At 38.7% G+C, this 22,816-nt stretch overlaps 1 protein-coding gene across 17 annotated transcripts in view; it reads left to right on the top strand.

The window, feature by feature from the left end:
• GRIP1 (glutamate receptor interacting protein 1) overlaps nt 1-22,816 on the top strand; it is a 304,722-nt gene that overhangs the window by 136,275 nt on the left and 145,631 nt on the right. For 2 of the 17 annotated variants that reach the window (XM_085568250.1, XM_077783508.2), the window contains exon 1: nt 567-21,660. The exons of 13 other annotated variants lie outside the window; for them this stretch is intronic. In XM_085568250.1, the coding sequence (XP_085424376.1) occupies nt 21,606-21,660 (55 nt within the window). In that variant the 5' untranslated portion in view covers nt 567-21,605. Of the gene's footprint in view, nt 1-566; nt 21,661-22,816 lie in introns of those variants that run through there. 2 more of the 17 variants (XM_085568246.1, XM_085568243.1) reach the window with 1 other exon arrangement.

Raw genomic sequence — 22,816 nt, 5'->3', positions numbered from 1 at the left:
CTGGCCAAAGGGATATTCCAGACTATGCAACATCATGCTCAGTATATCAGCTGAGGGCAAAGCAGGTCAAGGGGTGCTGCTCAGGGACTGGCTGGACATCACTTGACAAGTGGTGAGCACCTGCTTTGTGTATCGCTCATTTTACTTCCTTTATAATTACTGTCATTATTACTATTTTCTTCCTCTTCTGTTCCATTAAACTGTCTTTACTGCAGCTCATGAGTTCTCTCACTTTTACTCTTGTGAGTCTTCCCCATCTCACTGTAGAGGGAGGGGAGGAGTAGGGGGAAATGAGGAATTGAGGGTGTGGTGCTTAGCTGCTGGCTGGAGTTAAACCATGATACTCTCAAAGACTTAATTGAGAAGGGTCTGTCCCTCAGCATCATAGTTCAGGCATAGCTGAACTGAAGCTGACATAGATCAGAGTTGTCCACTGTGCAGAGAAAATACTTTTTGCAAATTCTTCCCTTAGGAATCTTCTCCCTTCTACAAGACAGCCAGTCTGCTCCTCGGCTTCTCCAGGAGATGTATTGGCATGCTTTGAAGGTGAGTGACTGGTGTGATCAACTTTAGCTTTCTCTGCATCCTTGGAAGAGGTTGTGGCCATAAGCCCAGCAGAACAAAGCCTCTGTGGAGATGGTGAACTTTTTTGCTGGGGCTGTTTTGTACGAGCTGGTATGAAATGTAAAGCTTGAACTTTCAAACAGCAATTCGCAGGGAGTGCTTGTGCAGGGAAGGTCAAGCTGATGGATTGTCAGCCTTAGTCAGTCCCACAGGGAATGGCGTGGCCTGAAATGCTGAAAGTTCACTTCATGCTGCCTTTGCAGAACTTTTCTCTTTTTTTCCATTGTAATGTCAGAGTTTCTTGCTGCTGACTGTTTGAAAAGATAAGTGAATTTCTTTCAAGTCCTTGTGGCCAAGCTGGCTACATCCTAGGGATTGCCTTGAGGTGTTTGTGGGCTGTGTTGTCAATCCAACATTTCATGTCAGTGCCTGTAAAATTTACTCTTGGACTTAGACACGATTGTAGTCACTGGTGTTGCTTCCAAGGCTAGACTTGCATACCTGTTAAAGGTGGCAGCTTTTGCCATGAGTATTTTTAAATTACTGGTTTCTAATTATGAAACTTGGGATAATTTATGCTTATTCAATTACCTCCTTAAACTAGACTTGGATTGCTTTTTGGATCTCAGATGCTCTCACCTCCACCTTCAGTCTCCCTTGTCACTGTTTCCAGTCCTCAAGATGCTTTTCCCTATTCATTAACAATTCTTAATTTGCCTGGGGTTGCTCATATTTGTTAGAGATTTCACTGCAATAATGTTCAAAAAGAAAAACAGTATCTCTTCTTTGTGAAGAGGAGCTTGGAAATTCTGGATAAAGTTGTGTAAGAAAACATTTTTTATCATTAGTAAACAGGGCAAGGCAGTGAGTTGATAGTTTCATCTTCTTTAGAGATGGAATTTTTTTAATGCTCTTTGATGTGAGTGGGAAGAGGAAGGGAATTTGTGTATAGTGTGCCAGTCTCCTGATTTTAAAATCAATGGTTTTGCCTCTTCCCTTTCTCCCTGAACTACTCAGATTTAATTACATTCTTCAGTTGGGAACAGGATTTATTTGCATTATCAGTTATAATTAATGAAAAGTCCATGGTAATTACTGTCTAATATGCATTATCATTATATGCAAATGTCAAATTCTTGCAGACAGCTTTATAGAGCCAATTAAAAAACATATCTGTTTAAGATTAGATTTTTCAGACTTCTTCTATTCTGCAAATAAGAATCACTTTGGTACTATATTTGTTGGCTTTAAGAGATGGCTGAGCTTGAGGAGACAAGCTGTCATTTATAATGCATGTTCTGTTTTCCCCATACTTTAGTTTTCATCACTGCTGTGTGTTTCTTATGCAAAGCTGCAGTAACACTTTAGAGCAGAGTTTTTATTAACTTAAGAAGATTAACATTTACTAGGACCACCACTTAAGTTCCTTTATGCTACACAGAGGTGCCACTTGTAATAAAAAGCACGTTTTTGAAATAGTGAACATGCATGTAGTCTTTTTAAATTACTGAAGTATCTTGTGGTTTCAGTCACGGTTACACAAAGATGATGCTCTCGTGAGAGGGAGATGTCAAATTAACCAGCAGGTAGTCCCGAGACAGCGCTGCTGGCTGGAGCCTGCTGCCCTCTGCCCGTGGAATTCGGGAAATGTATTTTGCTTCTCCTCTCAGCATTTCACCTCTCACTGCAAAACTTGCATTCTTCCCTGGGGGGAATCTTAGGAATTCCCTCCCATTAGAAGAGCTGCTTTGCAGAATTATTTAACATCCCAGCTTTTAACCTGTATTGTTACAGTTTGCTAATCGTGTGATGAATCATTACAGCCATGCTTTCTATGAGGAGAATCATCTTTTGGTTATGATATTCTTCCCTCTCTCGCAAAAGATTTAAAAAAAAAAGGCAGGTTTGTGCCTGTAGAAGCTGTTAGTGGTGGTGCATGGGTGCCATGTTGCCTAGAGGATCATCATACCAGCACTCCCACTTTTTATTTTATATATGAAGCCTTCTGGGATAACAGGAGTTTTCTTATTCCAGTTATTTTCTGATTTTTCTGATAAACGCCTTTATGAAGAAGCATGTGGTGTTCAGAGAGTTTAAATAAAAAATGAACTGTGTGTCTAGAACTAAAGTAGTAAAGCAAAAAATACGGGTTTTTATGATTATTTAAAAGGTGGTTGTACTGTCAGTCTTATTTACGATTTGAAGAAGCTGATAATGTTTGCATCTGTATCCCATTTTTACTATGTGTGCAAAACACCAAATCACCAAGTGTACAGATAGGTGTTCGTGTGTTTAGGTGTTGTGTAAGGATGTTGTGTAAGCAGTGTAAAACAAAAGTTCTGTGTGTAGAGAGGCTTGTGTAGTTGTGTAAACCTTATGATTACTTCATCATACAAAATAAATTTTTTAGAATGATGTTTTGAGAAACAGAGAGCTTTAAAACAGCTTACTGAAAAGAGCCATAAAATCTATTTCTCTTACTATCTTAATTACATTAATTTCTAAACTTGCCTATAATGAGTTGATTGAATGCTCACATTTATGGAAGTAGTGTGTGACTTTAGCAGAATACAGAATTTCCATTAAATGGGATATCAGGCAAAAAAAAAAAAAAAAAGGCAAGAGATCAACAATTAATAGTTGTGAAATGAGAGGCAGAGTAAGTAATTGGCTTGTCCCTGTAATTAATTGAGCCAAAAATGTAGCAGGCTGGTCACCCCTACCAGTTCCCTTAGGTACAAGGGAAGGTACAGGCACAAGGATGGTAGGGCTGGGGCAGCTTTGCAACTCATCAGGCTCCCTCCTGCATTTCCAGCCTCTTGCTTTTCAAATTTCAGAGGAAAATGCAAGCAGTGATTTCTTTTTTTAAATAATTCCATAAATATTTTAAATGAAACGGAACGTTCTGTTTCATGAATCTTGCATTATTTATTTTAAGCCTGGTATAATAATGAAAGTTGTGTGGAGTGAAAAGCAAACAGAACCCAGTTTCATATCTTTGAACATTACTGTGCAAACTGTAATTAACATTAATCCTGCACACTTATTTGATGCTTATCTGGAATTTGCTAGGAAGCTGCTCAGATTCTTTGTGCGAGTTATCTTGCAGATGCGCACTGCAAAGCAGCTGGCCACCTGCACTGAGTAAGATTTGGCGCAGTGTACTGCAATGTTCACGTTGTGCATCGGCAGCAAAAATAGAGATATTTCTTGGAAGAGGAAAGTGGCAGTTCTTGCCAGCAGAGGGAGTCGATGGACACTGATCTGGGACTCCACATCTGTGTGCAGGGTGGCGTGTGCCCCAGTATGTGTGCAGACATACTCAAATTTCTGTATGCTTCAGTCTTTTTTATTAGGAAAATCTTGATAAATAGTTGTGCTTATGGATCAAAAAAGGTGAATAAATTCATCAGTGTTTACACATCTCACTTTTAAATAGGAGGGAAAGTTAAAATAATTATCACATTCTTGCAGACACATCAGATGTGATGACTGTTTTTACCATTTTACTGTAATTTTGATAATACCTAAGCATTTAGCAAAAGAAGGTCTTTCTTTCTTTGTTGCTCAACTCTGTTCACAGAGAATCTTTTTAAATCTTGGCATCAGAGAGCTGGAGGCAGCTCCATCCCCATGGTTCTGAAGCTCTGGCAGGAGGAAAAAGCAAAGAAAAATGAAGCAACTACAAAGGACTGATTACAGGGGAGCATTCCCTGGCAGATGAAGAGCAGCTGCACCCAGTGATGTTATCTTTGTGCTTTCCAGACTATCTGTAAGGGAAGGACAAATTTAAGATACATAGTGCCTGCTCAGTGCATTAGGAAGTGCTTTGCCCAAAGCAAAAAAAAAAAAAAAAAAAAAAAAAAAAAAAAAAAAAATTCTGGGACCCAGGGCCTTCTGATACATCTTGCTGATTCCTAACAACTAGACTGAGCATCTCTTGCTTTGAAAGTGGAGTATTTTTCTCTAATTGAACAGTGGCAGGAGACTGTTGTCCCCCATGTGCTGAGCAGATCTGGCTTTAAATCCACAGTTACCATCATCTCCACTCCACCATCTGATTGAGAGAGGAGCATGGTTCTCTTTATCAGCTGAAAGGTTGCAGTTGTTGCACATGCATGACTTTGTCTCCTGGGTTGTCTTTTTTTGACGGTCGTGGTGAGGTTTCCTGAGGTATTTGGAAACAAGCCATCTCATTTCAAAAACAGCCCCTAATTGCTGCTTTGGCATACATAAAACAGTCTTCATTATGTTTTATCAGAAAATATTCCTGTTTATCATTACATAATCCAAACCAGTGGGGTTTTGTATGCTGGTCACTCGGTCACTGCTCTGGCATCTGTTGGCATGTGTCACTTCAAATCCTGTAGTGCAGTCACAGGGCAGCTGTGTCCCACGCCTGAGGGATGCAGCACCAAGTCTCATTACATTCCTTACAGTGTAAGGAATCAGTCTGAGGCAGGAGACTGCAGTGTGTGACAGTGACAGAGCCCCCTCCAAAGCAGTTTTGGAAGTTGGTTCATACTTGTAGAGGATTTAAAACATTTAAAACAATTCCAGCCTTCTCTGTTTCCTTTTTTAGACATGGAGCAAACTTGGGGTTTCAGTTTTGTCTTACCAGCAAATGTTCAGAAATGACCAGGTGCATTTTCTTCTGGTGTTGCTTCAACAAGCATAAAGTGAAGAGGACGAATAAGAAAGTTTCATTTAAGAAGCATCCAAAAGATGTTGAAAAAAAGCACTTGACTAACTGTGAAATGAATAGATGTTCTCTAAAAGCTGTTTGCAAAGCACAAAATAAAATGCAGCTGCCTTCCCTGAAAGCTTGTTTCTTGCACCCTGCATAGAGCAAAGGAAGCTTCTGCATCGTCAGGGATTTGCAGCAGGTTCACCAGTACTCTAATGTTGAGTATATATTCTGTAGAACAAAGGTATGAAGGGAAACTTATTTTTGATCTCTTACAGAATCAAACCCTTCTTGTATGATACCTGTTTAATAATCTAACATAGCAGAGGAGTATGGGAAACAGCTCTTAACCTTAAAAATCAACTTGGGAAAAATGCTATGAAGAGGATTTATGTGGTGACAAAAGTAAAAATCCACTGAACTTCTTGTTCTCCTGATGTGAACTCTTATAGCTGTCCAATAGAGACATGGTATAAAACAATTGAAAAAAAGGTATGTTTCAGTTAAAAAAAAAAAAAAAAGAAGTATTTGTGGCCAAGTTTAAAAAGTAGTGAGTGACTTATTTTTAGTATAATAAAATTTACAAGAGGTTTTTTTACATGTTTTCTTCTTTTTTTTTTTTTTAAGTTCTTAATTGGGTTTTCCTAAGTTTCTTGAGCTAGTTTATTAATGACTTAAATCATATGTTCTCTCCACTCACAAATGGAACATCACATGGTTCAGAAGCATTTGGAGAAGGAAAGGAAAGACAGAACTGTAGATTTTGTCACCCATGCTAGGGTGAAATATACATATAATATTACATATAATTATTATGTGTAATATATTATATTACATATATATGTGTGTATAACATATATATATAATATATAACATGCTATATTACATATAATATTTACATCTTATATGTAAAATAGAATACAATAATTTATATATGAAGAGTGGAACAAAAAGAACACTGGCTGTAAATGTAAAACTACCAACAAGCAAGCCCCAAACCCTTTTTCCGAAAACCTCTGACAAACAACAGAACAAAACCAAACTAGACCAATTTTCTAAAATACAGTAGCCTTTTGTGAAGAGTATATGATGTGGGTCTTCTGCTTAATTATAATTCCTGGACCCCACTGATCAAAGACATGGCCTTTCCTTGTTAACAAAATGATTCATTAGCTTCTTTGAAAGATGACTTCCCATGTGTAACGCCACTCTGTGCTGAGATTTTGAACAGGCTCATAATGTGCATCATATTGTATTTTCCCTTGCATTGTTCTTGTAACTTTTAATTGAGCCTGTCTTTTATTACCCTGGTTCATACTGCCATTTTGCTGTAACTCATTTCCTTACAATTAGGTATGCCCCATCCCTGAAATGCAATTTTCCTTGTGCTGGTAAACGCGCAAATTTTATGTGATTATTTTCATGGGACTTTTGTGTTTGATAAAAAACTAGGATCAGAAAATTATGCCCCCAAGGTTGAGTTTCGCAGTATTTGAAGCACTTGAGGCAAGTTTACTGTGGCTGGGGCAGTTCTAATATGGATTAATAGAAGAAAATTATCTGTGAAAGACTTGAGGGTGGGGTTGTGGGTATCTGTCTTTCCTACACACCACTTAGTGTTTTGTCAGTCTCTGTCTGTGAAACCAAACTGAAATGAGCTTGTTGATCTTGACAGAGAATTAAACAGAGAGGAGGCAATGTGATAGAACTGATCATTCAAATCCACTGCTAATGGCAGAGTTTCCTTCCAAAGACAGGGCTGCTCCCAGCAGGAGCTGTGTTGTCCAGGGAGCCAAGTGGAGGTGAGCTGCACACCAGCCATAGCTCAGTGCCTTTCTGCAGGGCCTCATCCTTCATTCTGGTTAATGTAGGACTGCACTTACTGGATTTGGAGGATTGAGAAAGAGCCTGTTCACCAATGTGTGCTTTTAAATAAAAGGCAAACATTACAATGTTGGCAGTTTTTTTGAGTGAACAAAAAGTAGATTTTTGTTTGTTAGCCATCATATAAGCAGTACACTAAGTGTTCTGCTCAAATAAAACCATGATGGGGGTATTGAGGGATGTGCCATGATTTAATTGTAGGGCTGTTATTTATTTCCTGCTGAAGCTAAGGTATTAGGTACTTGTGATTTGTTTCTGGTGTCTGGGCATAAGCTTCCAAGCAGCCTTACACAAAGGGTGTCAAGTTGCCTCTTAATTAGTATTGAACCTTCTGGGAAAGGACTGCTGACTCACTGTATAACTCACTCTGCAACTTCTCTGTCATTTGTCATATGCCACTAAGCAACTCTTAGATATTAAAAATCATCCATCAGTACCTCCCTCAGCTGGATCCAAACTGACAGCTTACAAATGAAAGCCTCCCAAAATCAAAGTCAATCTTCTAAGTAATTCAGTCCCTTAAAACAACGTTTCAGGTGGAATAAACTGAATATTAATGGCACTGATAAGAAGACGAATCTCTGCCATTTTTTCTTTTTCCTTTCTTCTCAGAGGGAGTGGTAGTCTTCTCCTGGTTTGTGGCTCTCTGTGCAGTTGAACTTCACACAGTGTAGGCATTTCAAATAGATTCTACCCCTCTTCCCATTCCTCTTTGGCTTAAAGAGCTAAAAGAGAAAACCAGGGGCCTTTAGGGACTGAATCGTGCCAAGGACTGGATTCACAACCAGAAATTCCGGATGAGACATCTGTTGTGCCTCTGATCGTATCAGTGCTGAAGGTCATTGCATTATAGCTGTAGTTCAGAAACTCAACTTTTTAAGGGAAAATATCGGGGAATATTTTTATTCCGGTAGGCTTCCAAATTTTGCATCAAAGATAAGGGCCAGTAGTTCTGTGAAAGCAAGTGGAGAGAGGAACTTGAGTTTACTTCTTCTCAGACCTTAAAGGGATATAATCTGTGTAGGGTTTGTTTCCAGGCTTTATATTGGGGCGGGGGAAGGGGCAGTGGTGAAATCAATCCTCATTGTTGCTAGGGGACCCAGATACTTTTTTAAAATAGGTTTGTATTTTGCAGTTGAGATTTATATGTGCTTATTAGAGAAGGGGGAAATGGACTAGGAAAGAACACAGAATATGAATATAAATTAAGTACTTCAAAATTTATGAAAACTACTTACGTTTCCTCATTGTTTTTGGTAATAACATCTGATATTAGTGAATTCAATATTTTCAGGATTCCAAGTAGTCTTTCTAATACCTGCATCAACTTTGTGCAAAAGGCAGGGAAAAGATCTATCTACCCCTCAGATGCAGGTACATCTCAAATATGTCAATTTAAAATGCCTGGGAAGAGGGCAGTGGGAGGTGCAGCACCATGCATCCAGCAAAAGGCTGTTACAGCTGTGTCACTTGGAGATTGGCCAGGTGAAGAGCCCTTGGTCATCACCTTTTCACAGATTTGCAGACTTAAAATGCACAGCCTGAAATGAGCATGTTAGTGGAAAATGTGCTGCCTCTCTACATGGATAGTGTGTAGATGTGGATTATTATTTTTAGGTGAGGCTTTTTGTTATACTTGTTTTGGAAAAAACCAAAGCATCTGTACTGAAGCCTCATGTGAATATGACAGTAGCTGTAAGCTCATCTTCATGTTAGTAAAATGTGAATTGACAAATGAAACACCTCTTGCAGGAGTATGCTGTGCTTCTAATTAAAAAGAAATGAAGGCACAGACATGTTGTTACATGAGGGAATGCAGTGGATACCTGTTTTTTGACCAGCTTCCTCTTTTGAAGGCTTTGCATATCCAAATGAAAGCAAGACTAGGTTTACTATTTTATATACATATATTTATACTCTTTTTGTTTATACTACACAAAGAGTGTGTATCTCGACTTCCTCCAGCCTCACCCATTTCCCCCAGTGTGTGTTTGACATTCCTACCAGAGCCATCATCCTTGTTGCTGGAGCACAGCACCAGCAGAGCTCTCGCTCCTGGAGCTCAACCAGCTCAACCAGTGGGTGTGCGAGCATGGGGCTCTTGGTGGCATTTGCTCTCGGTAGTGCTTCTGCTCCCCAGAGAGGAACTTCACCATCCACCTGACTCCGAGTGTCTGGTTTCTTTGTTAACAGGCTGCACCATTTGGGTTCTCCTCCATGACCTGGAAGGTGAGCCCGAGGTACAGCTGGCAAAGCTCACATAAGCAGCCTGAAGCCCCTGTTGTGGCCAAGTAGAGGATGAATCTTTAATGCCTTCTACTTGAACTGCATTGCTTTTTCATGCATCACAGAAAGTGCTGCATTCAATCTTTATTTAGATTTTCCTACCAGGTATGAAACGAGCTGATGGCAAAATCTGCAGTTACTTCATGTTTTCAAATGATAGAGATAGATGGCTGTAATCTTCTGTCATTTGACATGATTTTTACCCCCATGTTTTTGTGCCTTGGCAGAAATGATGGGAATTCAGATGGTAATGAGATGGCATCCAGATGCACGGCACAAACATGCGTATGCACAAAATATTGATTGAAATGCATCCTGACAAGCTGGTCAGGCAGCAATCTCCTGGAAAGGAAACTTCTGAGGTGAAATAGAAATAATGACAATAATGAAGAGGCAGAACATTGATTTTAATACATAGCAGCAGTATGGAGATCTGGATCTGATGAATCAGAAGGGGGAAGCTGGCACAGGAGCAAATTGTGATTTGTTGCATACATTTGTTTCCATTTTTATCCATTAGCAGCACTGTGAGCATTCAGATGAAGACAAGAGATCGGGAATGAGGAACAGGGGGAGGGGAACTTGCGCTTTTAAAACTTGGATAGGTGGTGAATTTATATCAGCTAACTTTCTAATTTCCTGTTAAAATGTCCAGGCCCCTTTCTCCTTGCCTTACTTTAAAATAAATAAATAAATTGCACAGTTACCATTCAGTTTCTGCATTCCAGGCAGCAGCTTGGGAGTATTTCCATCACCTCAACAGTTTTATGGACATTTTCAGTAAGGCAGCAAGCCTTGGAAGTTGGTGCAGCACCATTAGCATATGCCTCTGCAAAATAATTCATCATTTTGTGACTCCCTTTTGATCAATTAAGTTTATGTAGCTCTTTTCAAGTAAGTTCATAGAGAGACTCTGTATATAGCAATCTCTTTGCGGTACCAAGTTTATTTTCATTGTTGAAGTGCAGCAGCTGGTGTGATGCAAACTAAAATGTATGTTGGGAAAAATAGTAAGTATATCAGGAGAAAGTGCGTTGGGGGAAAAACATAAGTACTTTACAACAATTGCTGTATGAGCCAGTTTTCATAAAGCCTGTGACACATGAATAAGTAGAAAGAAATTCAGTTGTACATTGTTTGCCACTTCCTGTCTCTGGCTGTGAGCACACTGATCTTTGGTATCTCTAGGTGGAACTTGTTTGTGTTCATGCAGGTAGAGTTTGTTATTCTGTTTGAATGGAAAGCTAGTGACATGCCACGAAAAACACTAATATGTGCACTTAAAAAGAGGAGAGGGGGGGAAAAAAGACAAGTTTTGAAGAAAGAAGAAAGAAAGAAAAGTTTTGGCCATAATCTTCTTCTTGATTTAGTGCTGGTGTCTATAAAATTTCAGTAATGAAATAAATATTGACTAAACATTAAAGAGAGAGAAGGATTTCAGGTCTATAAGGTAATGTGAACAATAGTTAATAAGCAGTATAGATTTGTAAATAATGGACTGTCACAATTTGGGATATAATACAAAATTAATGGAAGAAGTACTGTTGCTTGATGCAGCTCTGCAAGATGTTTCTGCATCTTTTAAAACATTTGGTGTATTTTAAATGCTCATGATCTAAAAGGGGAAAATACCTCAAGATGAGTTGGTTGAGAAACACCCCCAGGAGCTGACTCAAGGATAAAGACAGCAGTAGTGATTTAACGCCCTCGTTAACTGTTGATAAAATTAGCAAATTAAATTAGATCAGGAGACCTACACAGAAATAAGAACGGAGATGTCTTTAACTAGTCTTTAAAACAACTAGAAATGTCTACTATGCAGAAGAATATCATATGACTTGGCAAGTAAATGTGTCTATGGGGAAGTAATCCAAGATACAATGATATGCTATGAATGAAATACTGGGAAAGCAGCAGTGCTTAGAGGGACCAGCATATGTAGAGAAATAGCAGTTAGGTTTGCTAATCACTAATAGTAGCAATACTTGCAAAAAGAAGTAGCTAACCCTGTACTAAGAAAGGTCATGTCACAGGCATAGGAAAATAACTGCCCTTTACTTACTCAGGTTTCTGTTGGACTGCACCAAGGCTGTTAAATGTAATTATGGCTGTTTTCCTATTGAAACACAGGAGTGAACAGAAATGGTTCAGTAGAAAGCAGATGGATCTCATGCCTGACTTGTTGCAAAAGTTAAAAATTTGTGTGTATAGAATATTTGTATACAATGATTATTAGAAGAACCCAGATATCAATGGAGAGAGGAAAGTTCTAAGGGAAGATTTGAAAGGTTGCAATTGTTACAGAAAAATAAGGGGAAAAATAAAATTATTTTTAAGGAATTTTCACTGATACTTACTGAGTCATGTGAAACATGCTCAAAAAAGAAGATTTTTTACTGCGTGACATGAAGAAGCAAGGTAGCAGCTTCCAAAGCAGTGTGGATGGCAGGGCTCAGCTGTGGTGGTACAGCCCATGTGTGGGCAGCTGGCCGAGACATTGAGGAGAGTCCAACCTGGAACTCTTCTCAAGACCCTGAAGCCAGTCTGAGACCTTTGAACTCATCAGGAATTCAAGATGTGGTTGTTTGTGATCTTAAAGAAGATACACAAGTACAAAATTACTAGTTGGTTAATGAGGATGTAATAATACAGAACTTGAAGTTTGGTGTTCATTGATAAGCTCTAATTTCATACCTGACAGTGTAAAAGAAATGCGTGAGAGGGTTTTTGTATAAAAATGTTGGAGTATTAGAAAACTAATTAAAATAGGGATTTGTTACTAGTTGATAATTTATGGGTGATACATCCTCAATAATACAGGAAAACCAGTGCTTTTTTTTTTTTTTCAGTTACACTTTCAATTTTGCAAGGGTAACATTTGTTTCACTGATTGGCATATTTCAGTTTTGTGTTGGGCTGTTCTGGAATGAACTGTTTTCTTCTTGTATCTAGCAGTCCCCAGCTGGATCATTTTTTATTGATCAATTTTGTATACAACACCATATTTACCTTCAGAGATTGTAGGATTTCTATTATTAAAAAAAAAAAAAAAGAGGAGGGGAAACAAAACTGATAAATAATAAAGAGATAAATATTGTATACCGACTTTAAGCGTTGGTGTTATCTAGCCAAGCTAGTTTTTTGAATAGTATTTTAAAAGGAACTATTAAAGGTGTGATGAATAGCAGTGGGACACCACTAAAGTATTAATGATCCATGGAGGAATAACACTAAAATAAGCTTGAGGCTATCAGCCTTTCACTTTTGATACCTACATTACAAATATTTCAACCCTATGCATAAGAGCCTTTGTTTTGGTGACTTGGGAGGAAAGCATGGTGATAATTTCCTATGAGTCATACATGCTATATATGTATAACATGTATGAATTTTCCTGATGTAAATAACATGCTTTGTGTTACTTTGCTCATGTGTGTTTTCTGCCTCTTGCTGTGGATCCTATCCCTTCTTTTACAGCAAAAGGGAGAGGATGTATGTGGCTGGGGATGGTGCACAGAAGGGTTTCCTTGCTTTTGAAATGTCAGCATTTTGAGAATGGGGAGTAATTGTGGTGTGTAATGGGGCACTTTTTCTAGCACATTAAGGATTCTGATTATAATAAGATTTTTATATTAGTGTTAATTATATATTTGATAAAACATTATGTTTATCTATATATAGCTAGTCCAGTCTTTTATTTGTACAACATTCCATGTGCAAACCTGATTAAAATTTTAAGGATGAAAATAGTCTGAAAACACTTCCAGTCCATTTTTTAATGGTATCTATTTCTCTTAGTCAAAGCAGTAGTTACAGACAGTAGGAGGCCATTAAAAATCTTGTATCTTGCTTCATTTGCCTTCTAAGATAAGAGAGGACACATAAGATGTTTAAGCAGATTGTGACATCCAGCCCGTTACTGTTACAGCAGGTCCAATAACTGATCGTTTGCAAAAATGTATATTCCAGAACCATTTTGGTAATTTTTTTCTGTCAGTAGATCTTCCAATCGGCAAGCAACTAGTTTGAATTTTAACACTTGTCTATCAAGTGATGTAGATGCTCTTGAGCACTCAATGTGTCCATCCCATGACAGCTCTTAGTCACTGTCTAATCCTAACTTTCCCATTCTGATATTATACTTTGTGAGTATACTTCTGCACAAGACTTTTTATTGGTCAAATCACTCTTGATTATATTTTCTGCACCCTGTCCAGCTTTTCAGTCTTTTAAAAACAAATCTAAAGCAAGCAAATCCCATTACACATGGCAGAGCTGAATATCGGGTTCTAGTGTAGGTCTCTGTACACAAGGCAGGTAGTGATCTTTTCTATTCTTGTTCTCAGTCTGCCCCCACTTATACAAGCAATGATTGCATGAAACCTCTTGCCACAGTTGCAAATTGTTGGCTTATCTTGAAATTATCTGCTCAGTTGTTTTTATAGTCATATCATATTCTGGGATACACTCCCTGGTTCTCCCAGTACCAGTTCTGCTTTGGGGATGGAATAGTCCATGTGGCCTGTGAAAGTGCAGTGGTTGGTGCCAATTGGCTGGCAGCTTCTCAAGCTGCAGACAAGCATCCAGTGTGCACCCAATTTCAGTACAGAAATCCATTTTGTTCTGGTAAAGCAGCTGCTGCCATGTCTTCCTGCAGCTTGCACACGGTAATGAATTAGAATTTCCCTTCATCTTGCAAAGGCTTGAAGCTATTGCCAGTCAAAACTGCTTGTGCCATCCTTTTTTTTATTGCTACATCTCTTGAGCTCTAATATTCCATTGCCATCCTTTTTGACCATATCTTGAATATAAAGACTTGCACATAAAAACTTGCAGAGTTAATTCCTAAAAAAATCTCTTGTAGTAGATAAGTGACTTTATATTCTAGACTCATGCCTCCAAGTACACATTTATTTTCTAGTGTAATATTCCAGTTTCATGGCTGCCTAATAGGTTAATAAGAATATGGGAACAAAGCAGTATAGTTAGAGAAAGGTACAGTTATTCCACTTTTGTTCAAGTGATTTTAGTAGATTTTTTTTTTTTAGATGAGAGTAGAAGCAGCTGTCTTCTGCTAAGTCTCTGCTAAGAGAGAGTTTCCGCTTCCGGTATGGTACTTTTGAGGGAATGCTTAGCTTTGTTTTGTTAGAGACTGATGTAGCAGTTGGAAGCTCATCATTTTAATTAATTAAAAAAAACCTCTACAAAGTACAAAGCCTTGCAGAAATTGTAATTACAGGAGTCTTTAACCATGTAGTGCAGCATGTGGAAGCTACTTGTAAGACAGAGCCATCCTTTAGTTTTGAGATTATGTTAAATCCCCAAGCCTGTAATTATATGCATGTGGCTGGCAGGAGCCCATGCTGGGCTGATTGTGTTCAATGAACAGGGTCGTTACTTGCTGTTTCTCTCCATGGGATCTACAAGCATCCTGGAAAGCACAGTACCTAGTGCTTTCACTGCTGCTTCTGCTGACAGGGCAGACAGACTACTTTGTATTTGGTTCATTTCATTTTATTTTGACAGATTTCAGGATTTTTACTGTCAGTTCAGAAGATGCAAGGACAAATTATTAGTAACACTCCAGAAAGTGAGCACTCTTCTTCTGTCATTGTAAACAAAACCAAAGAAAGGGTACAGATGTGTCCATACTAGAAATGCAGCGGTAAGTGATTTGTAAGCTCTTGATTTTGTGAAGAGACTTGATGCAAGGTGCACATGGGTTGAGGCAATCCTGAGCACAAGTACAGGCTGGGCAGAGAAGGGATTGCGAGCAGCCTTGCTGAGAAGGACTCGAGCATGTTGGTTGATGAGAAGCCCAATGTGACCCAGCAATGTGAGCTGACAGCCCAGAAGACCAACCTCTTCCTGGGCTGCACTGTGGGGCCAGCAGGGCGAGGGAGGGCATTCTGCCCCTCTGCTCTGCTCTGCTCTGCTCTGCTCTGCTCTGCTCTGCTCTGCTCTGGTGAGACTCTACTGCACCCAGCTCTGGGACACTCAGTGTAAGTACATGGACCTGGAGCAAGTCCAGAAGCCCATAAAGACAGTCCAAGGTCTGGAGTACCCCTTCTGTGAAGACACAGCTCAGAGACCTCCGGTTATTTAACCTGGAGAAGAGAAGGCTTCAGGGAGACCTTAGAGCACCTTCCAGTAATTAAAGGGAGTTTAAAAAAAGAGAGATGGTATTTTTTTGCATGGACAGATAGTGATGGGATTAGGGGGAACATTTTTAACCTAAGAGAGGATGGATTTAAGTTAGATCGTAGAAAGGAATTTGTTACGGTGAGGGTTGTGAGACACTGGAACAGGATGCCCAGAGAAGTTTTGGATGCCTCATCCCTGGAAGCGTTCAAGGCCAGTTTGGATGGGGTTCTGAGCAACCTGGTCTAGTGGATGGCAGTGAGATTGAAGCTAGATGATGTTTAAGGCCTGTGCCAACCCAAACGATGCAAGGATGATGATGATAACTTGTTTCTGAAACAAATCTCAGTTTAGTTGTGACTGTGTTGGAAGTTACCTTTGAGAGACTACAACATACTTCTGCTGCTAAAGTTTCTAATTTTCATAGTGTATGCGGCATCTCCATATTTTCCAAATCTTTTAAGTCCATAATTATTTTTAAACAAATATATGTGGCTAAGGAAGAGTGGAAAAAGCTGACCAGTGTGTTTGCTAGTAGCTGAAATGAAGTTAAAAGTCAAAGTTGTACTCAAAGGGTTTTTTTAAGCTATTTTTCTAGTAAGAAACATCTCTTAACCTTTGTATATCAACACAATTTCACTAAAAAGAACAGGTTTAATTTTTTGCCAGCAATTGAAACAGACTGGTAAGATAAAGATTTTTTTGTAAATCTCTGGTGTGGTATTCTTGTAAAGGGTAATGTAGGCAATGCTGTTCCTTAGGTTGTGCTAAAGGGTAATGTTCAGTGGAGAGTTATTTTCATGTAGAAAACATGTATGTCGTCTCTTTCCTTTAATACTGCATTATAAATTTTTAAAAATATATTGTTAAATCAGACTTTTAAAAAAGTAAATTAAAATGTGAATCTGCTGTGTAGTAAAACACTTCAACAAAAAGCCATCCCAGGATGTGGCAATATTGACTGATTTTATCACCACTTATTTAATATCTACTGATTGAAAAAGGTTAAGATTGCTTGGAGCAAATAAATGAAGATTTTGGTGGTTTTTAACTTGTAAGTCCCCTAAATTATTTTTCCTAATTTCTTCCTAGGCAGTGAAGCTAAAATACTTGTGTAGTGCTATGCAACAGTGTTTTGGCATCAACTTAGATCTTTAACAGATGTATTCTTGTCATCTGTTAGCCACTTGCAACACACATGTCCTTGCTTTGCAACATGAACCTCCTGCGTGACGTGTTCTCTAGTGAGGATCTTCTGAAGCCAGAGCAGCTTTTATGACTCCTAATGACCTGTAAAGCATTCTGCTGCAGTGTCTGCGTGAAATTACCCATCAGTGTTGCAGAGATGGTTATAAAGCTAGAAAATAGCTGCTGTAGTTGATTTAATAAAAATGTAAATTTACAAGATCCTCCAAATTATGCAAAGCTGACAAGTTGTCTTTTTTGATAATATGAGCACGGGGGAATAACAGGGCGTCTTTATTTCACTCGCCTTTTTATTCCTTCTCCCTGTAGTGAAGGGGAATCTTCCTGATAGAGCAGTATTCATTACAAAATGCTGGACTGACTGAGCCTGCTGCTGAATGGGAATACAGCTCTTCTATTTGAAAAATTTTGTTCTGATAGGCATTCTGGTATTGTTATAACTATAGTGGAAGTGTTTCAGTTTTCAAAACAGAAGTATCCATATAGCAATTTGTTATTTTCATAGCTAAATTAAGTCTCTTTGTTCCTTAAGAATAGGACTTTCCATTTGACTAATGTGGTAGATGCCAGCGGTAACTTGTAAAATGATGAAACAAAATAATGACTTGTGGAAAATCCTTATGTGTTCAGATTTCATAATACTTCATTTCAATTTTCTAATGCAGGTAGATTCAGCAGATATCACTGTGTCTTCCTGACACATGAACACTTGATATCTGCATGTCTTTCTCCTTGCCTTAATGTTCTACTGATACTGTTGTTCGAATACATCTCTGTCCTCACTGAACCCCATGGGTGGCTTTCTTTAAAGGTCTGAGCCTGTGGTGAACATTGCTGTGACTAAATGAGTTCTCTGTGGTGCATCTGCTTCTGTGTGGTCACACACAAACTTAGGGCATAAAGAAAAATAGGAGCATATGACATCCGAAACCACTTATAGCAGCTCATGTGGACAAATTCCCTGACAAGTGAAAGAGGGGAAGAAAGGAAATGTTTGATACAGCATGAGTGGAATTATACCTAGGGTGTCTTCTGGGTTTGTATATTCCTGTGAAACAGAAGGGTGTGTATTCTATGTAAGAAGTACATTTTTTTAAAACTCTTCCCCCCTCCCCCCCCCCACCGCCCAAGACAATTTCATATTTTGCAGAATTTGTATTCTTCATTGAATACTGGTTCTTTACAGAAATTTTCTCATTGTATCTGAATGTCACACTGTATAAAGATTGTAATCTTCAATTTAATTTAGAGATGTTTTATTAGTTTTTTTTTTATCCTACAGAGAAGTGTAATAGCTAGTAACATTTTTTGATTCATTTATTTCAGCTAATGTGATCTGATAAGATTAATCAGAAGTTTGTGTTAAATAGGATACGTATATTACACTGCCTGTCTTACCATATGAAAATATAAGCTTCTTTCATCTAGTGACCTTCTACTTAGGAATGAAAATTCAGTTGATAACATATTTGTGTGTTATATATTGATATTCTATATTATTATTATATTCTATATTTATATTCTATAATCTTTCAGACTCCTGAAAAAAGGAGTGAGTGCAGCAATAAAAGTGATAAAAATTCATGCTACTGCCTGAAAGGATCACAATGAAAAACGATTTTTACAGATGAGTCCAGAGAAAATTGTCACTATATATGTAGCTGAGTTAATAAAGAAGAAATATAATTAATAAGAGTTTAAGCTTTGTTATATAGACTATAAATAATTTTTATAATGTCTGAGGGTTTTTGATTTCCTAATACTATATTAGATACCTTTTTGTTTTTACCTCCTCTGCCCTTTTTCTTCCTGAAACCAGCTGATTCCAGCTGCAGATTTGAATGAATGACACTTCAGAAAATGATGGCTGTCATTGGAATCTTGAAACATTTAAAGACCACAAAATACTTAATTTGTTAAAAAAATACATATTAACACATGAGGTATAGTTAAATTAATTTCAGGAGTAGGACTTTGGAGAAGAACAGTTGTGTTAATCCTCATAATTGTTGTCCTGAAAGAAGGTGCTGAAAGAAGGTGATAAAACTATGTCTATCATGAGTGAATATTTTAGAAATTGTTCTAATAACTGGATCTTTTTTAGACCTAGCAAAAATGAGGAAAAAATATGCAGTACATAAAATAGATAATTATTTTCCATGCTGGATTTGAAGTATGAATTCTTTGTCTTCTGAAACCTTTTTGAGTAATTCAAATCCATACATGACCTCCCTTGGCAAGGACAATAAAATTGTCTGAAGAAACAAAAGCAAAAAAATTATCCTATTGACTTGGTTGGAAGTGACTATTGCTGTGCTTCAGAGACTGCTTAACATACACACAAGTAAGCTAGAAGTAGTAAACAATACAATAAGCTTTTTGGATCAAGGAATTAATGTATTCTTTAATTGTTAGTAAAGCTTTATCTGACCAAGTTTGCTGCAGGTTTTGCATATATATCACAGTTTCTGTACAATTATTACAGTTTTACACATTTCTACTTAATCCCGTTGGGACTCAGCATTTCCGTACCTAAAGGCTTGGTTTTCCTCCAGTGTCTGAAGTTTGTCTTTTGCAGCCCCTTAGCTCTGTAATTGTCCTCTGTTTTGCGCTCTCTGCCAAAGGGGCTGAACCTTGAAGTCAGATCACAAAGACAAGCAGCAAGCTGCTCTTCCTCATGGTGTAGGTACAACCTCTTGCCATTCTCTGCCCAGCAGAAGTCTTCAATTATGTTAATATTGCACAAAAGTGGACTCTTGATTTGAATCCTGCTCACCAAAATCATCTTCTTTTGAAGGGCAGAACAAGCCCTGCAGGCTTACCCAGCACTGATGCTGGCAGGTTCATAAGCAAAGAGGTGGGAGTGGAGACCTTACTGCCTGAAGTAGACAATGTTGACCCTACAGCTGACTGGGAAGAGTCAACAAAAGTTAGGGCTGCCAAATGATCATCTTGGCAGTATCTTCTGGTTACCAGTGGGTTAAGGGCAAGTGTTCAAACTAGTCTGCCTGGGTCCAGCAAGGTTTATGGCATCGAGGTCAGGCATCTGGCAGATGAAAAGGCAGTAATAAAGATTCTGGATGCCAGTCTGCAGAAAGAGAGCAGCAAGTATGCCCTGTCCATCCTTGGCCAGAAGTCTGTGGTTCCAAGGATGGAGCCATCAGTTCATGCCTTCAGGTGCATCTGCTGTTCCGCTGGTTGGGTTTTGTGTCTCTCTGGTACAAGAGCAGCTACAAGAAGCAATAACAAGGTTGGTGAACAGATGACTCGATTACTCCTATCTAGTTTTAATGACAGTGAAATAAAATCAATTTTCACCAGGTCTGTCTAGGCAATTGCAGTGGTGCTGATGGAATGTTTCACCTTACCCTTGGAAATATGGCTGTTGCTCTAATCAATAAAACAAAAATAAGTAAAACAATCACTGTAATAGTAGTTTGAGTTGGACTGTGGGAAGCACAGAGCTCCTGATGCAGTGAAGAGCAGGCAGGGAGAGAGAAATGGCTCAGAGTGTGAAAGCTGTCCCTGCTTCCTCCTGTATTTCTCTGTCTGGTGGTAGAAGATGAGCACCATGACGCTGGACCATAACATTAAGTACAGTGATGGATAAAAGATGGCAGAAGATAAACTAAGCAATTTTGTAATCAAAGCGCATGAATGGGACAGAATTTATGAAGACAGTTTAAAGTATATTGTTCAAGTGAAGCATAAATCTTGAGAAATAAATAATTATCTGTTGTCTTAAAAGAGAGTATGTGGTGCAGGACTTGGGGTTTGTCCATAGATTTGATATGAAAAACTCCATATGGAATATTTTGGTTTGCTTGCTTGGTTTTTAGAATGGGTATGGAGTTTTGTCCATAAAGGTGGTATGGAACTCTAGTTTAAGTGGTATGCTCTGCTTCATAATTTTCTGAATGGCTAGTAAAAGTAGGTTAATTTGCTGTTTGAATAGGCATGAGAGGGCATAAAACTCCTTGTGAGCTGAAGAAATCTTACAAATGGTGCAATATTTGGCCAGTTCAGCTGCTCTAAAATCTGCTCTCTTTCCCTTTAGTGAACACAGAAAACTCTATTCGCTGTGTGTTTTCTATTCAGCATAATTTCATTTTTGTTTGATCAAATGCTTGGTGGTCCTGCCTACACACAACAATCCATCAATTCCCTTTACTCTCTCCCTCCCCCTGTGGTCTGTGTTCCACCGGCTGTAATATACTTGTCTACAATTGTCAAAAAGCTTTCCTGGTTATCAAATCAGGCTTTTTCTTTTTTCTTCCTTATAGATCAGTAGGATTGAATCTTTAATATGCTTTAATTAGACTATTTCCGTTTGAATGGGCTCATTCTCTCTCCCAGAAGTAGGATTCCTGGTGGTTTTGCCCTATTTATCCAGAGGAGACACTGAGGGAAAGGATAGATACAAGGAAGGAGGAGAAAAATCACCATGTCTTGTTGAAATGTGGGGCCCTTTGCCTGGCACAGCTACCATCACTCCCTGCAGGGTCAGGGAATGCGAGTGGCTGGGGGATGTGTCCCTCCAATATCCGTGTCTGTGTGTGCAGCTAGATGCTTTCTAGCTTGTAAAGAAATATGGCTTTTTAAGCCCTGCATCTCCTGATGCAGGTGGTGGTGACGGCGCTGGTAGTGAATGACACAGCTTTGCCAGATGACACGGAGCTGATCTCTGCATCAGCCAGGAGGAATTAAGCTTTGTCACTCCCCGCCGGGGCTACCTTTTGCCTGGTATGTGCGGGAGGAGGAATTCACAGGCTGCTGCTGCTGCATTCACCCAAGCAGAGCCCCGAGCGAGCTTTGCCAGGGGAGGCAGGCAGCCAGAATGATAGCTGTCTCTTTTAAATGCCGCTGTCAGATCCTGAGGAGACTTGCTAAAGGTAATGTGCTTTCCTTCTTACTCATCCAGGGGCTCCCTTGCATTCTTCCAGAGACACAGCCTGATTTTTTTAGTTTTAAATATGACTGTCCTTCCAATGTACTGTAAGGCAACAAAGAATTCCTGATACGGGAGGGTGTAGGAGCTCTTTCAATTAACATGCCTACATGTCCCAGGCTGTGGTCCTGCTAGGAAGATAGATCCTGGGATTTAGGGTTTTTTTCTTTTTTTTTTTAATTTTTATTTTCTTGTTATTGCTAGAAGGAGGATTTTTTTTTTTCCCAAGTGAAGTGCTAAAGTTATTGTGGGGTGTTATTGTTTTGTATTTCTGCTAACTGCTGAGGCATCCCTCCTGGGTCAGTGCACGCTCTGCCTTACTAGGAACAACTGACACTGCTGTCCTGGACCTGTATCCAGGATGAATTTCTGTTGTTTCATGTCCTTTGCGAGCTATTTTTACCTGTGCTTTAGATGCCGAAGGCTGTTGTGTGTGACAAAGTAGGGACAGCAGTGTGTGGTTTTTTTGGGCTGCACTCTCATGTCACACTTTTGAAGTTAATTTGCCTGTTCGAGCAGTATGCATTTTATCTTACTGTAAATCTTTGCAGTCTCTCGTTTTGCTCCGAACTTTAAAATACTACCCTGAGTCCTGTGTGATTGTTTAAGCAGATGTAAAAACCTGCCTAAGACACCTTTCCTACTCAGGAATGATCATACCTTATTTTCTAAAAATAACTTTAATTTTTTTTAATATGTTATGTTTGGTAATTTTTTCCTTCTCTGTGTAAAAAGGTTTGATTTGGGATTTTAGCTTGATGTTTTGATGGAAACTTCCAACATTGTAGTAGCATTATGTGTCTGCAAATAAGAAGCTTCTATTTTTTTATCATGGGTTCTGTGTAATATTTAATGGCTGTTACTGTGCAGCTGGGTATACATCCATGTGTGAATGGAACTATTTTTATCAGCTTAGCTTGAAAAATCAGATATCTTTGATTATTAGTCAGGATAGCTCAAAATCAATTAGTGTTTTATTTTGTAGAAGCATGAAAAGGTAGCATGCTAATACAATGAGATCAGTAATAGGAAAAGAGAAGAATACTGCAATCAAACTTATATAAGCATTTTCCTTTTATTTAGATTGCTCAGTGGGGTCA

The sequence above is a fragment of the Lonchura striata genome, chromosome 1A (genome assembly GCF_050655825.1).
Source record: "Lonchura striata isolate lonStrDom1 chromosome 1A, ASM5065582v1, whole genome shotgun sequence".
Lineage (NCBI taxonomy): Eukaryota > Metazoa > Chordata > Aves > Passeriformes > Estrildidae > Lonchura > Lonchura striata.
The sequence above is the reverse complement of the archived record's forward strand: the minus strand, read 5'-3'. Positions and strand labels throughout refer to the sequence as shown.